The sequence below is a fragment of the Budorcas taxicolor genome, chromosome 18 (assembly GCF_023091745.1).
Source record: "Budorcas taxicolor isolate Tak-1 chromosome 18, Takin1.1, whole genome shotgun sequence".
NCBI classification, from domain to species: domain Eukaryota; kingdom Metazoa; phylum Chordata; class Mammalia; order Artiodactyla; family Bovidae; genus Budorcas; species Budorcas taxicolor.
The window spans coordinates 59,053,830-59,067,722 of NC_068927.1; the positions used below are offsets into that span (position 1 = coordinate 59,053,830).

At 51.7% G+C, this 13,893-nt stretch overlaps 1 protein-coding gene across 1 annotated transcript; it reads right to left on the reverse strand.

Annotated features, from left to right (window-relative positions):
* Positions 1–921: 921 nt before the first annotated feature.
* On the reverse strand, positions 922–13,610 carry ETFB (electron transfer flavoprotein subunit beta). The gene is made up of 6 exons (XM_052656146.1): positions 13,487–13,610; positions 7,798–7,956; positions 7,477–7,635; positions 6,675–6,737; positions 4,879–5,037; positions 922–1,135 (listed from the first exon to the last, which is right to left on the reverse strand). The coding sequence occupies exons 1-6, from the start codon at positions 13,541–13,543 to the stop codon at positions 965–967; spliced, it is 768 nt and encodes a 255-aa protein (XP_052512106.1). The 5' UTR covers positions 13,544–13,610; the 3' UTR covers positions 922–964.
* Between the last annotated feature and the right edge of the window lie 283 nt (positions 13,611–13,893).

The window sequence follows — 13,893 nt, forward strand, 5'->3', positions numbered from 1 at the left end:
CCCAAACAGATGTTGCGTGAAGAGGCAAGCTGTCCCTGCCAAACCCTGCCCAAACTTCAGATTTATGAGCAAAGTAATTGTAGGTTTATGCCACCAAGTTTTAGAGAGGTTTGTTACGCTGTGATGGTTTTTCCTGGTGTCTCAGTGGCAAAGAACCCGCCTGCAATGCAGGAGACGGGTTCAATCCCTGGTTCGAGATCCCCTGGAGGAGGTCATGGCAACCTACTCTAGTATTCTTGCCTGGGAAATCCCATGGACAGAAGAGACTGGCAGGCTACAGTCCATGGTGTTGCAAAGAGTCAGACAATACTGAAGCGACTTGGCACGCACCTTATACCATAACAAACAAGCAGAAAACAGGTATCATTACTGACTCCACTTGATGGAGGAAGAAGCCCAGGCTCAGAGAATAGGAGTCTGCCAAAGGTCCTCCCAGAGCCAGGGACTGGACAGGCTGGGAGCTGAACCTGGGTTAACCAGGCCCTTAACCACTGTACCAAGCTCTTCCTGTTTTGATTGTCCAAATGAGGAAACTGAACATCAGAGACAGGAAGTAACTCACTCAAGATCTCACAACTGGTAAGTATGAGAGTGAGGCTCTAAAATCACCATCTCTGACTCCAGAGCTCAGCTCTTCATCCCCACCCTAGGTTTGGATTGTCAGTTGCTTGCCTGTCTGCCCAACCAGGACCAGAGCTTCCGGCATCATTCCCTCTGGTGACCCAAGTCTCAGCAAAGGCCAGGCACCCATGTCTGTCCCTCCTTCAACACGGAAGCTCCTCAAAGGCAGGGACTTGACAAAACTCACTTGGGTCCCCAGTGTTGCCCAGCACAGGACCTGGCACATGGGAGACGTGAATAAATGTTCATTGAATGAATCAAAGAAGGGATTCCCGGGGAATGAGTTAATGGAGACAGACGTCGGAAGAGTCATGGTTTTATTGCTGGGTTTCAGGGAAGGGGCTCAGATGCGCCCAATCTCCTTCAGTTTGGCCACCAGGTCCTCTGTGGTCTCCACCTTGACACCAGCCGTGCGCTGGGGCGGGTCTTCCACGCTAATCACGGAGAGCTTGGAGGTCAGGTCCACGCCCAGGTCCCCTGCCTTAATCACCTCGAGCTTCTTCTTCTTGGCTTTCTGCACTCAGGAGGCCACAATTTCACAGGGCTGCCCTGACCCCTGCCCACCCTCTTGCAGCCCCTTTGCATGTGTGCCACACCTGCAGAACCACTCCCATCGGCTGAACCCTCTGGATCTGCCCACTGGCCAGGGCACATGTGACCTCTTACAGGGCCACACTTGGTGTGGACAACTCCTGCTGGCTGGGGTGCCCTGGGGAGCCCTCCTATTGTGGAAGCCCCCCTTTAGTTAACCACCATGGGAAGTCCTTCACTGGCTGCAAAGGGTGGGAAAAGTCATCCTCTGGCAATAATAACTCAATGGACCTTTGGCCAAGATGACCAATTGTACTCCCCTCGTTGGGATGACTCAGTGAACCCTCCCTGTTAAATGAAATGACCTACGAAACACTCTCTACTGGCTGGGATGACACACTGATACCTTCCTATTGGCTGAGATAACTCACTGAACTCACCTATTGGCTATGATGAGTCAATGAACCTTCCTTGTTGGGTAAATGACAAACAGGAGAACTGTTTGGCTGGGAAAACACAATGAACTCTCCCTATTGGCTGAGATGGTTCACTGAACGCACCCTATTGGCTGAGATGGCCCACAATGTTCTCCACATGCTAGAATCTAGATGAACAGTGATTTCACCATGTTTGCCAAGAGACCCCATGAACTTTTCCTAGTTAGGCCTAGATGGCCTAAATGATTCTTTCCTGTTGGTAACGATTACCAGCGGAACCCTCCTTGATGAACCAAGATGATTTAACTGGCTAAGATTACACAATCAACTTTTCCTATATGTTGGAATGACGGGTAAACCTTCCTATTGGCCAGTGAAGCCTTTCTGCTGGCTGAGGTGACCAAAAACCTGCTCCATTCACCAAAACAGCACCCTCTCCTGGAACTCTCACTATTGGCAGAAATGATTCAGTGAACCCTCTGTCTAAGGGCAGGAATCCCTTAGAAGAAATGGAGTAGCCATCATGGTCAACAAAAGAGTCCAAAATGCAGTACTTGGATGCAATCTCAAAAACGACAGAATGATCTCTGTTCATCTCCAAGGCAAACCATTCAGTATCACAGTTATCCAAGTCTATGCCCCAACCAGTAACACTGAAGAAGCTGAAGTTGAATGGTTCTATGAAGACCTACAAGACCTTTAAGAACTAACACCCAAAAAAGATGTCCTTTTCATTATAGGGGACTGGAACGCAAAAGTAGGAAGTCAAGAAACACCTGGAGTAACAGGCAAATTTGGCCTTGGAATGCAGAATGAAGTAGGGCAAAGACTAATAGAGTTCTGCCAAGAAAACGCACTGGTCATAGCAAACACCCTCTTCCAACAACACAAGAGAAGACTCTACACATGGACATCACCAGACGGTCAACAGCGAAATCAGACTGATTATATTCTTTGCAACCAAAGATGGAGAAGCTCTATACAGTCAGCAAAAACAAGACCAGGAGCTGACTGTGGCTCAGATCATGAACTCCTTATTGCCAAATTCAGGCTTCAATTGAAGAAAGTAGGGAAAACCACTAGACCATTCAGGTATGACCTAAATCAAATTCCTTATGATTATACAGTGGAAGTGGGAAATAGATTTAAGGGCCTAGATCTGATAGATAGAGTGCCTGATGAACTATGGATTGAGGTTCATGACATTGTACAGGAGACAGGGATCAAGACCATCCCCATGGAAAGAAATGCAAAAAAGAAAATGGCTGTCTGAGGAGGCCTTACAAATAGCTGTGAAAAGAAGAGAAGCGAAAAACAAAGGAGAAATGGAAAGATATAAGCATCTGAATTCAGAGTTTCAAAGAATAGCAAGAAGAGATAAGAAAGCCTTCCTCAGTGATCAAGGCAAACAAATAGAGGAAAACAACAGAATGGGAAAGACTAGAGATCTCTTCAAGAAAATTAGAGATACTAAGGGAACATTTCATGCAAAGATGGGCTCGATAAAGGACAAAATGGTATGGACCTAACAGAAACAGAAGATATTAAGAAGAGGTGGCAAGAATACACAGAAGAACTGTACAAAAAAGATCTTCACGACCTGGATAATCATGATGATGTGATCACTAATCTAGAGCCAGACATCCTGGAATGTGAAGTCAAGTGGGCCTTAGAAAGCATCACTACAAACAAAGCTAGTGGAGGTGATGGAATTCCAGTTGAGCTGTTTCAAATCCTGAAAGATGATGCTGTGAAAGTGCTGCACTCAATATGCCAGCAAATTTGCAAAACTCAGCAGTGGCCACAGGACTGGAAAAGGTCAGTTTTCATTCCAATCCAAAAGAAAGGCAATGCCAAAGAATGCACAAACTACCACACAATTGCACTCATGTCACACGCTAGTAAAGTAATGCTCAAAATTCTCCAAGCCAGGCTTCAGCAATACATGAACCGTGAACTTCTAGATGTTCAAGCTGGATTAAGAAAAGGCAGAGGAACCAGAGATCAAATTGCCAACACCCGCTGGATCATTGAAAAAGCAAGAGAGTTCCAGCTGCTACTGCTGCTGCTGCTGCTGCTAAGTCGCTTCAGTCGTGTCCGATTCTGTGCGACCCCAGAGACGGCAGCCCACCAGGCTCCCCCGTCCCTGGGATTCTCCAGGCAAGAACACTGGAGTGGGTTGCCATTTCCTTCTCCAATGCATGAAAGTGAAAAGTGAAAGTGAAGTCGCTCAGTCGTGTCCGACTCTTCGCAAGCCCATGGACTGCAGCGTACCAGCCTCCTCCGTCCATGGGATTTTCCAGGCAAGAGTACTGGAGTGGGGTGCCATTGCCTTCCCCGAGAGAGTTCCAGAAAAACATCTATTTCTGCTTTATTGACTATGCCAAAGCCTTTGTGTGGATCACAAAAAACTGTGGAAAATTCTGAAAGAGATGGGAATACCAGACCACCTGACTAGCCTCTTGAGAAACCTGTATACAGGTCATGAAGCAACAGTTAGAACTGGACATGGACCAACAGACTGGTTCCAAATAGGAAAAGGAGTACGTCAAGGCTGTATATTGTCACCTTGCTTATTTAACTTATATGCAGAGTACATCATGAGAAACGCTGGGCTGGAAGAAGCACAAGCTGGAATCAAGATTGCAGAGACATTACTTTGCCAACAAAGGCCCATCTAGTCAAGGCTATGGTTTTTCCAGTAGTCATGTTTGGATGTGAGAGTTGGACTGTGAAGAAAGCTGAGCACCAAAAAATTGATGCTTTTGAACTGTGGTGTGGGAAAAGACTCTTGAGAGTCCCTTGGACTGCAAGGAGATCCAACCAGTCCATCCTAAAGGAGATCAGTCCTGGGTGTTCTTTGGAAGGAAAGATGCTAAAGCTGAAACTCCAGTACTTTGGCCACCTCATGCGAAGAGCTGACTCATTGGAAAAGACTCTGATGCTGGGAGGGATTGGGGGCAGGAGGAGAAGGGGACGACAGAGGATGACATGACTGGATGGCATCACCGACTCGATGGACTTGAGTTTGAGTGAACTCTGGGAGTTGGTGATGGACAGGGAGGCCTGGCGTGCTGCAATTTATGGGGTTGCAGAGTCGGACACAACTGAGCGACTGAACTGAACTGAACTGAACTGAACCCTCTGTCAGCCAGACTCACCAGGTGGCCCCTTCCTTTGGAGACGTCCCCTGGGTCTGCTCTCCTCCCACCTGACCACCAGTAAGGCATGGGGCCTGCAGCACCCACCCCTTCCCAGCCCCCCAGTGGCCCCTCTGCTAAGTACTCACCATGATATTGGGCAATGTTGCATAGCGGGGCTCATTGAGCCGCAGGTCAGCAGTCACCACAGCAGGCAACTTCAAGCGCAGAGTCTCCAGGCCCCCATCAATCTCCCGCTCTACTTTGATCTTGTCCCCTTCCAGTGTCACCTGGGAGGCGAATGTGCCCTGGGGAAGGACGGCGTGGGGGGACACAGGGGAGGTTAACTAAGGAAGTCACAGAGAGGGATCTCAAAAATCCAGGGGAGGGTGTCTTTCATGGGACTCAGGGTATAGTTCCTAATATCTTAAACCTACCCACTGGATCTCCCTTTCTCAATGATAACGAACACATGTTGAGTATGGGACACTGTTCCAAGTGACTGAAATGTATCAAGTCATCAGATCCTCCTAAGAACTCTATGAGGGAAGTGCTATTATCCCACTTTACAGATGAGGAAAACTGAGGCAGAGAGAGAGGCTCAAAAACATGTCCAGGCTGGTTCAGGCTCGTGTCATGGTCTCATTTACCCATCTTTCTGTCCCCAAGAGCTCCTTTGAGGCCTGTTGACAACAGAAGCTCAAGTGTACCTTGATCCTCAAAACATCCTCTGGGGCCCCACCTCCTTCACATAGTGCCCACCCTGTGGCCCAGGGCTCTTGGGTCCTTCGGTCCTGAATCACCATTTCCAGATGTGACCTACACCCTCTGTCTAACCAATCTGTTCTCTCTATTGTGTCACTTATTCACTGGACAAATCTTTCAGGTCTCACCCGGAATGTCCCATGAGCCTGCTCTTGGAGATACACCATGAACATAACTGATAAGGTTCCGGCTTTGGGGGCATTTATCCTGCAGTGAAGACCACTGGTAACCAAGTAAACACACAGTGGCCACTGGCCACAGGTGGCTGCTGAGCACGTGAAATGTGGTTAGTTCCACTGAGGTGTGGATGGAATTTTTCATTTTATTTCGTTAAATTTTAAGACCAATAAGCAAGATCCATTATCATAACTGTGGGGATGGTTTCACGGGTGTGTAATGTATGTGTAACATGTATCAAAGTTCACTTAATTGTACACTCTATATATGTGCAGGATATTTGATAGTTATTTAAGCCTGTTTGGAACAACTTGGGCATATGAATCTACTTTTTCAACAATGAGTTTTAGGAATCTGAATATTTCTGATAGAAACTGAGCATCTGAATTGAAATACTCTGTAAATATAAAATACACACTGGATTTCAAAAACCTCATACCAAAAACCAAAAGAATGTAAAATAGCCCAATATTTTTTCTCTGTGACATGTTAGAATAGTATTTTTGATATGTGAACTAAAATAACCTTGAAATAAATCTGGCCTTTTTTACTTCTTGAAAGTGGCCGTGAAAATTTTACATGACTCCTGTCATTTGCATTTCAGTTAGGCAGGAATGGGGCTCATGGGGTTGGAGAGGGGGCGTATTTCATAGATTGTGAGCAAGTAGGCCTTTCGGAAGAGGTGAAACCTGAGGAGAAATCTGGAGGTGAGTCAAAAGCCTTGAGGTGATCTGAGAGAACCCCGTTCCAGGCTGAGGGAACAGCAGGTGCAAAGGCCCTGGGGTAGGGCTAAGCTGGGTGTGGCTGAGGAGCAGCAGGACGGGGAAGGAGCACGTGAAGGCCCAGAGGAGGCCTGGAGTCTTGCATATGCGACCCCACTTCTGCCCACTGGAGCAGGCGTCCAGCTTCACACCTGCCTCCCTCCAGAAGGGCAGAGATCAGGTGGCTGTGTTCTGAGCCCCCAGGCCTGGCCTTCAGCAGATGGTCCCCACTCTGGCCTCACCTGTGGCCAGTCCAGAAATCCGGCTGTCATCTGCCCTGTCTGGTTACAGTCATCATCGATGGCCTGAGTGGAGAAGAGAGAAGATTGTACAATGATGGGGTTTCTCAGGTACCATTTGGGCTTTTGTTCTAGAAAGGAGGCTGGCAGACGTTTCTATAACAGGCCAGGTAAAAAATATAAACACTCTTATGATCACTCAGCTTTGCCCCTATAGAGCACAAGCAGCCATAGACAATAGGTGTCTACATAAACACATGTGGTAGCATTTCAGTAAAACTTTATTTATAAAATCAGTGGTGGCCATGGACCAATTTGCTGACTCCTGGTCCACAATGCTCCCTTCCCCTCACTCAGGCCCCGAGAGAGGCAGTTAGTTTTTGAGGAGCACATGAGGGGCCCTGGTATGTCTTTGCCCCTTCTCTAAATATTCCAGTGGTGTCACTCTAGGCACACCCGTTCTGGTCACACAGAGCAACCACACGGATGGCATCTGGGCCAGTGGGAACGCTTCATCTCCGACCCCAGTGATTAGTTCAAGGACGGGCACGTGACTTCAGCTAGACCAATGAAGAGTCAGCTCTGAAAGTTCTGCTGGACTCCTTGTAATAGAGGTTCCTGCCTTTCTGCTGGGGTTCTCAGGCTGCTGGGATGTGAGCCTGGAGCTACAGAGAGTAAAGCTAACACAGAGTTACAGATTATAGCGTGTGGGACCTAGATCAAGCTGTGCCTGAAGCTTCCTCACATGAACTAGTAAGTTTGCTTTTTGGCTTCAGCCAGTTTGAATCATGATTCTGCCACCTACCTGCTTTCCCAGCAGCACCAGGTCCACCTTCTCCTTCTCTGCCAGCTTGGCCAGGACCCGAGCCACCTGCAGGGGACCCAGGTGATTCGCTTCTGCAGCAGGCACCTCCACGTGGATGCCCCGGTCTGCACCCATGGCCAGAGCGGTGCGGATTGTCTCCTGCCAGGCAAAGAAGGGGCTTGACTTGGCTTCTAGCCCGAAGGGGACCCAGGAGCACAGGCCCCCAGCCCCTCCTCTCTCAGACCCAGGGGTCCAGCCCCTGGCCCCTCCTCCCTCTGACGCAGGACGTGGGGCCCCAGCCCCTCCCTAGGCCCAGAGCACCTGGCACTGGGCAGGCCCGCAGCTGACGGCAATGATTTCCTTCACTAGCTTCTTCTCCTTGAGCCGCACGGCCTCCTCCACTGCGATTTCACAGAAGGGGTTCATGGAATGCTTCACGCCATCCGTGACCACACCCGTCTTGTCGGGCTTCACCCGGATCTGCTCAGCCAGGAGGGGAAGGGGCAAGGTCAGAGGGAAGCAGGTGAGGAGGCAGGGGCTGAGACACCAAGCTCCACCCAGGCTGGATGGGGACCGCGTGCGTGCCTGCTAAATCGCTTCGGTCTTGTCCAACTCTTTGCGACCCTATGGCCTGTAGCCCACCAGGCTCCTTTGTCCGTGGGATTCTCCAGGCAAGAATACTGGAGGAGGTTGCTGTTTCCTTCTCCAGGGAATCTTCCCGATCCAGGGATCGAACCTGTGTCTCCTGCTTGGCAGGCGGATTCTTTATCCTGAGCCACCAGGGAAGGCCCCGAATGGAAATAACTGTCCCACAGTCATGTGGTCAGTCGGCAGTGCCCTGGGCCCCAAGCACTCTAGTCTCCTTCTGTACCACCTGACAATCCTAGAGGAGGAGTCAGGGAGCTGTAAGATAGGACGAGGGGGGCCCAGCCCAGGCTGATGTTGGAGGCTATCAGGGGAGGATTCCCTCAGTCAGTGGCAGTTGAGCTGAACCTGAAGGGGAACTGGCATTGAGGGGGTAAAGTGTGTGGGAAAGTGTCAGGGGTGGGAGGAGCACGTGCAAAGGCCCTGGGGTTTGAGGAGTCCCAGGGAGCTGGTGTGGCCAGAGGAATGCAGTGTGCTCTTGCAGAGGCTGGCAAGGGCTGAACCGGCATGATCCTCAAGATGCCCACATCCTAACCCTGTGACTGTCGCCTGCATGGTGACTGTAGCCTATGTGGTAAAAGGGACTTATGCAAAAGTGCTTACGTTCAGGATTCTGAGAGAGGTTACTTGGTATGAACCAGGTGGGCCCAAACGAGTCACAGCATTCCTTATAAGTGAAAGAGGGAGGGGAGGGAGTGTCAGGGTCCAAGAGAGACTGAAAATGCTATGCTACTGACTGAAGACAGAGAAAGGGGCCACAAGCCAAGGGATGCAGGGGGCCTCTAGGAGCTGGCAAAGGCAAGAGACAGATTCTCTCCAGGAGCCTCTGGAAGGCACACAGCCCTGCTGACACCTTGAACTTAATCCAGTCCACTCACTGCAGACATCTGACCTCCAGAACTGGAAGAGAAGGAATCTGGGTTGTTGGGAGTCACACAAGTTTATGGTAACTAGTTTCAGGAGCAACAGGAAAGGAATATGACTGTCCAGGGCCCAGCAGGCCCCGCCAGGGGGCTGGGCCTTGATCCAAAGAACAGCATAAAGAGGTGAGTGCATCTAACTTAAGTCTGCACCAGGTCATTCTGGATCCTTGGTGGAGAAAACTGGAAAAATGGCAAGAACGGAAGTGGGGACTGGGTGGCTATCGGTCACTGAAATCAGAAATGACTGCTTTGGACAGCCATGACAGGGCTGATGGGGAACTGGATGCACTGGAGGTCTTTGGAGGTGAAACTGACGGAGTGCCGGGGTGGAGGAGGGGAGTGGTGAGAGGGAAGAGTCGAGTGGACTCTCAGGTTTCCAGTGGGTACATTAGCAGAGAGGGGGACACTGAATTGGGCTCCAGCCTGAGAGAGAGATGCCCAGGGGAGCCTGGCTTGGGAGCCTACATAACCTGGCTCAGGACCTCCCTCTCTCTTTTCCTTGAACAGAGCAGATCCAGGGTGACAGCATGGCCCAGTGGGGGACACTGGGATTCTCTCTCTTACTATTTCCCTGCACCGGTTTCTCTGGGCCTGGCGGAGGTGTGGCTGTTCCTCCCATTCACAGGACAGAACTGAGATGGGAGTGTGGGATTTGGGAAGGGGTCTCCCAGTCTGCCTGTGCCTCAGGGACTGGTAACATTAAAAGGAGGAGGGGGAGAAAGAGAAAAAGAACAACCCTATCCCAGTTTTGGAAAAGTCATCTTGGCACCAACAATAGGGCACAGACTCTAGAACTTAATCAATTAACTTTACAGAAAAAGCCATGGAGCAAACACCATGCACTGAGTCCACATTTTGTTCTTCTTTTCCTACTAGAATCTCTACTGGGTGGATCACACAAGATTTCCCCAGACATGCCGTTGGCTCCATCCCTCACCTCCTTCTGCCTTCCCTGGCCATCTTCCTCAAACTGCAACCCTCTCAACTCTCCCTGTCTCATCTTTCTCTTTCTGTCACAATGACCAACCCCCTGCCACATGACATATGTCAGACCTGTCTTCTCTCCAGCAAAATGTCAACTCCACGAAGACAGGAATTTATGTGCATTTTGGTCATGTCTATATCCCCTGGGCCTAGCACAGTGCCTGGCACATGGTGAATGCATTGTAAGTATTTGTCGGATGACTAAATGACAGCCTGCTCACAAGGGCACCTGTCCGCTGATCAGTCACTTACTAAACAGCATGGAAACTAAAACACCAAAGCCCTTTCTTTCATTAAAAAAAAAAAAAATTCAACATAGGAGTCTCCCCTTTATAAACAGGAAAGTGGCCCCCCAAATCAGTACAAGGCCTCACTGGGGGGAGTCAGCGGGGGCCAAGGGAGCACCCCAGCCTGTTCCAGCCCTGGCAAGACGCCCAGCCCCAGACTCCCAACTCCCAGGGAGAAATAGATGTGAGTTCTCTGGTAGCGGGGACCTGTGCCAGCTCATCTCCAGGGAAGACCTTTGAAGCTTGAGTTGTTTCCAGGCTTCAGAAACACTGCTTACTTAAATTACTTAAGTCGGGAAACAATGGTTGGCCTGCAAACTCTGTATGGTCTTTTTTTGAATAAAGATGTTTTTATAAATTGAGGGAGATGATTCAGTGAAGCATCCAGGCTTTCTCTTTAAGGTGCAACAAATTAACCCTCAACAGAAACAGGCAGGCAAAGCTTCCAAGGGCTTTATAAGCCTTAACTCGTTTAACCATCCAAAGAGCCCAGGAGGCTGGTTACTGCCACTGCCATCCCCACTTGCTAGATGGGGCAACCGAGGCACAGGGAGGCCGAGCAGGTGACCACAGAAGGCCTCAGAGGCTAGGGCGATGCTGGAAACAGAGTTGCGTCAGGCCTTGCACACGCCCCCCCCCCCCCAAAAGCTGCCAATCTGGGGGCGGGGTGTGGACATCTGGGCAAACAGAGGATCTTAATTAATCCAGTGTGGGAAGGGCTGAGACCAAGCCCAAGGGGCTGTGGGAGGGCCCAAGGACACATCAGAGTAGCCTAAAGGGATGAGGCGGTGGGGGAGGGGGGATTTCCGGGAGGTTGTGACACCACAGAATCCCTTAGCCCTATTGCAATAGATGAGATGGGAATTAGGCAGGACTAGGGAGGGATAAGAAGCAGAGGTGGGAGGGTGGAGCTGGAAAGGCACCCAGGCAGAAGGCACAGCAGGGGCAAAGGCACAAGGCAACCAGCAGTCTGGTCTGTTGGGAAAGTCTGAGCAGCTTGGAGCCGCGGAGGCACCAAGGAGGGGTGATGGAAGGCCAGGGAGCCAGGGCTGGACCACTGAGAGGCCTGAGCCCCAGGCTGAGGGACTGGGACTTTGTCCTCCGGGAGCTTGGGAAAACTGGGATGATGGTGGGGGCACAGGGTCAGCCCTGGGTGTACGAAGCCCCCTCCAACTCCGAGGCTGGGAAGGGATGAACTGGAGGGGAGAGACTGGGGAACTGGGGAGGAGACGACACTGAGGGTTCAGGTAGAAGAGGAGGCCTGAACCGCCGGAGAAGAGGGAGCAGGGCAGAGAGATGGAGAGAGCAGAAGGCACCGGGCTGAGAACTGACAGACTGCGGAGGTGAAGGAAGGAAGCTGGGGTGGTGCTCCAGGTTTGGCTGGGTGATTAGGGAGTTGGCACTGTTTAAATCACTTTTTTTCTGAACAAGGAACATTAACAAACACATCCAGGGAGACACCCTGGGGCACTGTGGGAGGGGCAGGCAGAGCCAACACTTGGTGGGGGGGGGGGGAACGGGGTGGGAAGGACAGAAATTCATATGAGGAATTTACACTTTGGCATTCGGCACAAACACCAGAGGCCCCCATGTCCTGGTGTCAGGTCCTGTGCTGGGACCAAAGAAAACATTAGTCACTCAGTCGCGTCCGACTCTGCAACCCCATGGACTGTAGCCTGCCAGGCTCCTCTGTCCATGGAGTTCTCCAGGCAAGAATACTGCAGTGGGTAGCCATTCCCTTCTCCAGGGGATCTTCCCAACTCAGTGATCGAACCCGGGTCTCTAGCACTGCAGACAGATTCTTCACCTTCTGAGCCACCAGGGAAGCCCAAGCTGAGACCTAGAGCTGAGTCAAATGTGAGCCTGTCTGATGGATGAGACAGGTATCTCAGGCCAGTGACTAGGACTAGCGCTGGGGGAGGCTATGGGAGCCCAAAAGGACAGTCAGAGGAGGGAGCACACCAGGAGAATTGGGTCGCAGGACCCCAAAATAAGCTTGCCCCCCAAATGTTGGAGGCAACTCCCCTGTCACATGGTGCCAGAGCTGTCATTAGGCCAAATGGTTGTCAGGTAGAAATGAGAGGAGGCCCTGGCTACCTTTAGATCCTGACTGCTGCTGCCCTGCCAGGTGATCCGACAACCAACAGAACCTCCATGGGCCTCAGTGTCCCCACCTGTCCAATGGGATTCATATCTAGACGGTATTGAAAGGACTGAACCAATTCATCTCCCTGTCTAGTGCACACCAAGGACCCACTTAATGTGAGCTGTCAACAATCACAGAAGTTTTCATGCGCAGACAGGCTTCCAGGCCCTGTGTTGGGCAATGCTGGGGACACAGAGGTGTACTCAGGTGTACTGACGGGAGTGGGGAGGTGGGGACAGACATGGATGGACAGTCACTGCCTTCAGTCTGGTTCAAGCCAACTATTGAGACAAAGTGGCTTTTGTCTGAGGGAGTCTGTCTGATTTACCTCTGTCCAGACCAGCTTCCCCGGGGACAAGCCCGGTCCTCAGGGACCCTGCCCTCTACCCCATCTCGTGGAGGCTGTAAGCTATTTCCATCAGCTTGTCAGATTGGCTTTCATCTTTAGCAAACCTTTCTCCTTCCGAGCTACAGCCTCCTCGCTCGCCCTGGGGCTGGATAGCTTCTGGGTTCCCAGAGGACTTCCATTATAGCACATTGCCTGTGCCCAACAGTCCTTTGAGTGTGCAGCGCAGCCGAGTGAGTGAAATCCTGGCTCGTGTTCAAAGGCACTAATTGAGGTGAGGAGTCAGCGGGACCTGGCTAAGAATCCCGGCTCAGCCCCTTCTCAGCCGAGTGGCCTCTCTGTGACTCAGTTTCTTCATGCGTTAGAGGCCACGGCTCTTCCAGGAGGTAAGAAACAGAGACGGTAACTCGGCCCACACGCAGTTCTCAAGACACTGAGTATAGGAGTGGCGGAAGGGGGACGGAGTCATGACCCCAGAAGGGCTGGGTTTAAATGAACCAGGACGGGAACCTAAGAACCTCTCCGTTCGGTGATCTCCGCCCTCAGATGTGACTCGGACGTTTGGGAGAGCGGCAGACACGGGAGGTACCAGAAGACCCTCATACGGTGGGCGCTCGTGACCCCGGAAGTACACGACCGCAGGGTTCAGGGAGGAGGGAGAGGAGGGGGGGGCGGTCACCTTCACCGCGAAGTCGATGACTCTCTTGACAGCCACGAGCGCGCGCAGCTCCGCCATCTTCCCGCCACGGCGACCCGCCGGGTCCGAACTCACCTTCTGCCTCCCTGACCGCTCGCCCCGCCCCCTCTGCCCTCCTCTGCGCCTGCGCCACGCGCCGCCAACCGCTGCGGCGCCCGCCTCCCCGCCCCGACAGAGGACCAATCGGGAGGCCGGGAGGCAGAGTCTCCAGCAGACGTGGGCCAATGGGGAGCGGCCCCTGAGGAGGGAGGCGGAACCCGGAGGGGAAGGGACAGGAGCTTCAGGAAGGGGGCGTGGCCGGGAACTGGGGTAAAGGTCTTGAGGGGGAGGGAGGTGTCCCAAACTTTTTTCCCCCGAAGCCCTCGGGGGTCGGCCCCTCCCTGAGGTCC

Excerpts from the sequence above, each read along its gene's own strand:
- ETFB (XM_052656146.1), bottom strand. The coding sequence starts at position 13,543 with ATGGCGGAGCTGCGCGCGCTCGTGGCTGTCAAGAGAGTCATCGACTTC. Across the intron at positions 7,636-7,797 it reads GCGGGCCTGCCCAGTGCCAG|GAGACAATCCGCACCGCTCT; the intron begins GTGCTCTGGGCC and ends TTTGCCTGGCAG. Across the intron at positions 1,136-4,878 it reads CAACATTGCCCAATATCATG|AAAGCCAAGAAGAAGAAGCT; the intron begins GTGAGTACTTAG and ends TCCTGAGTGCAG.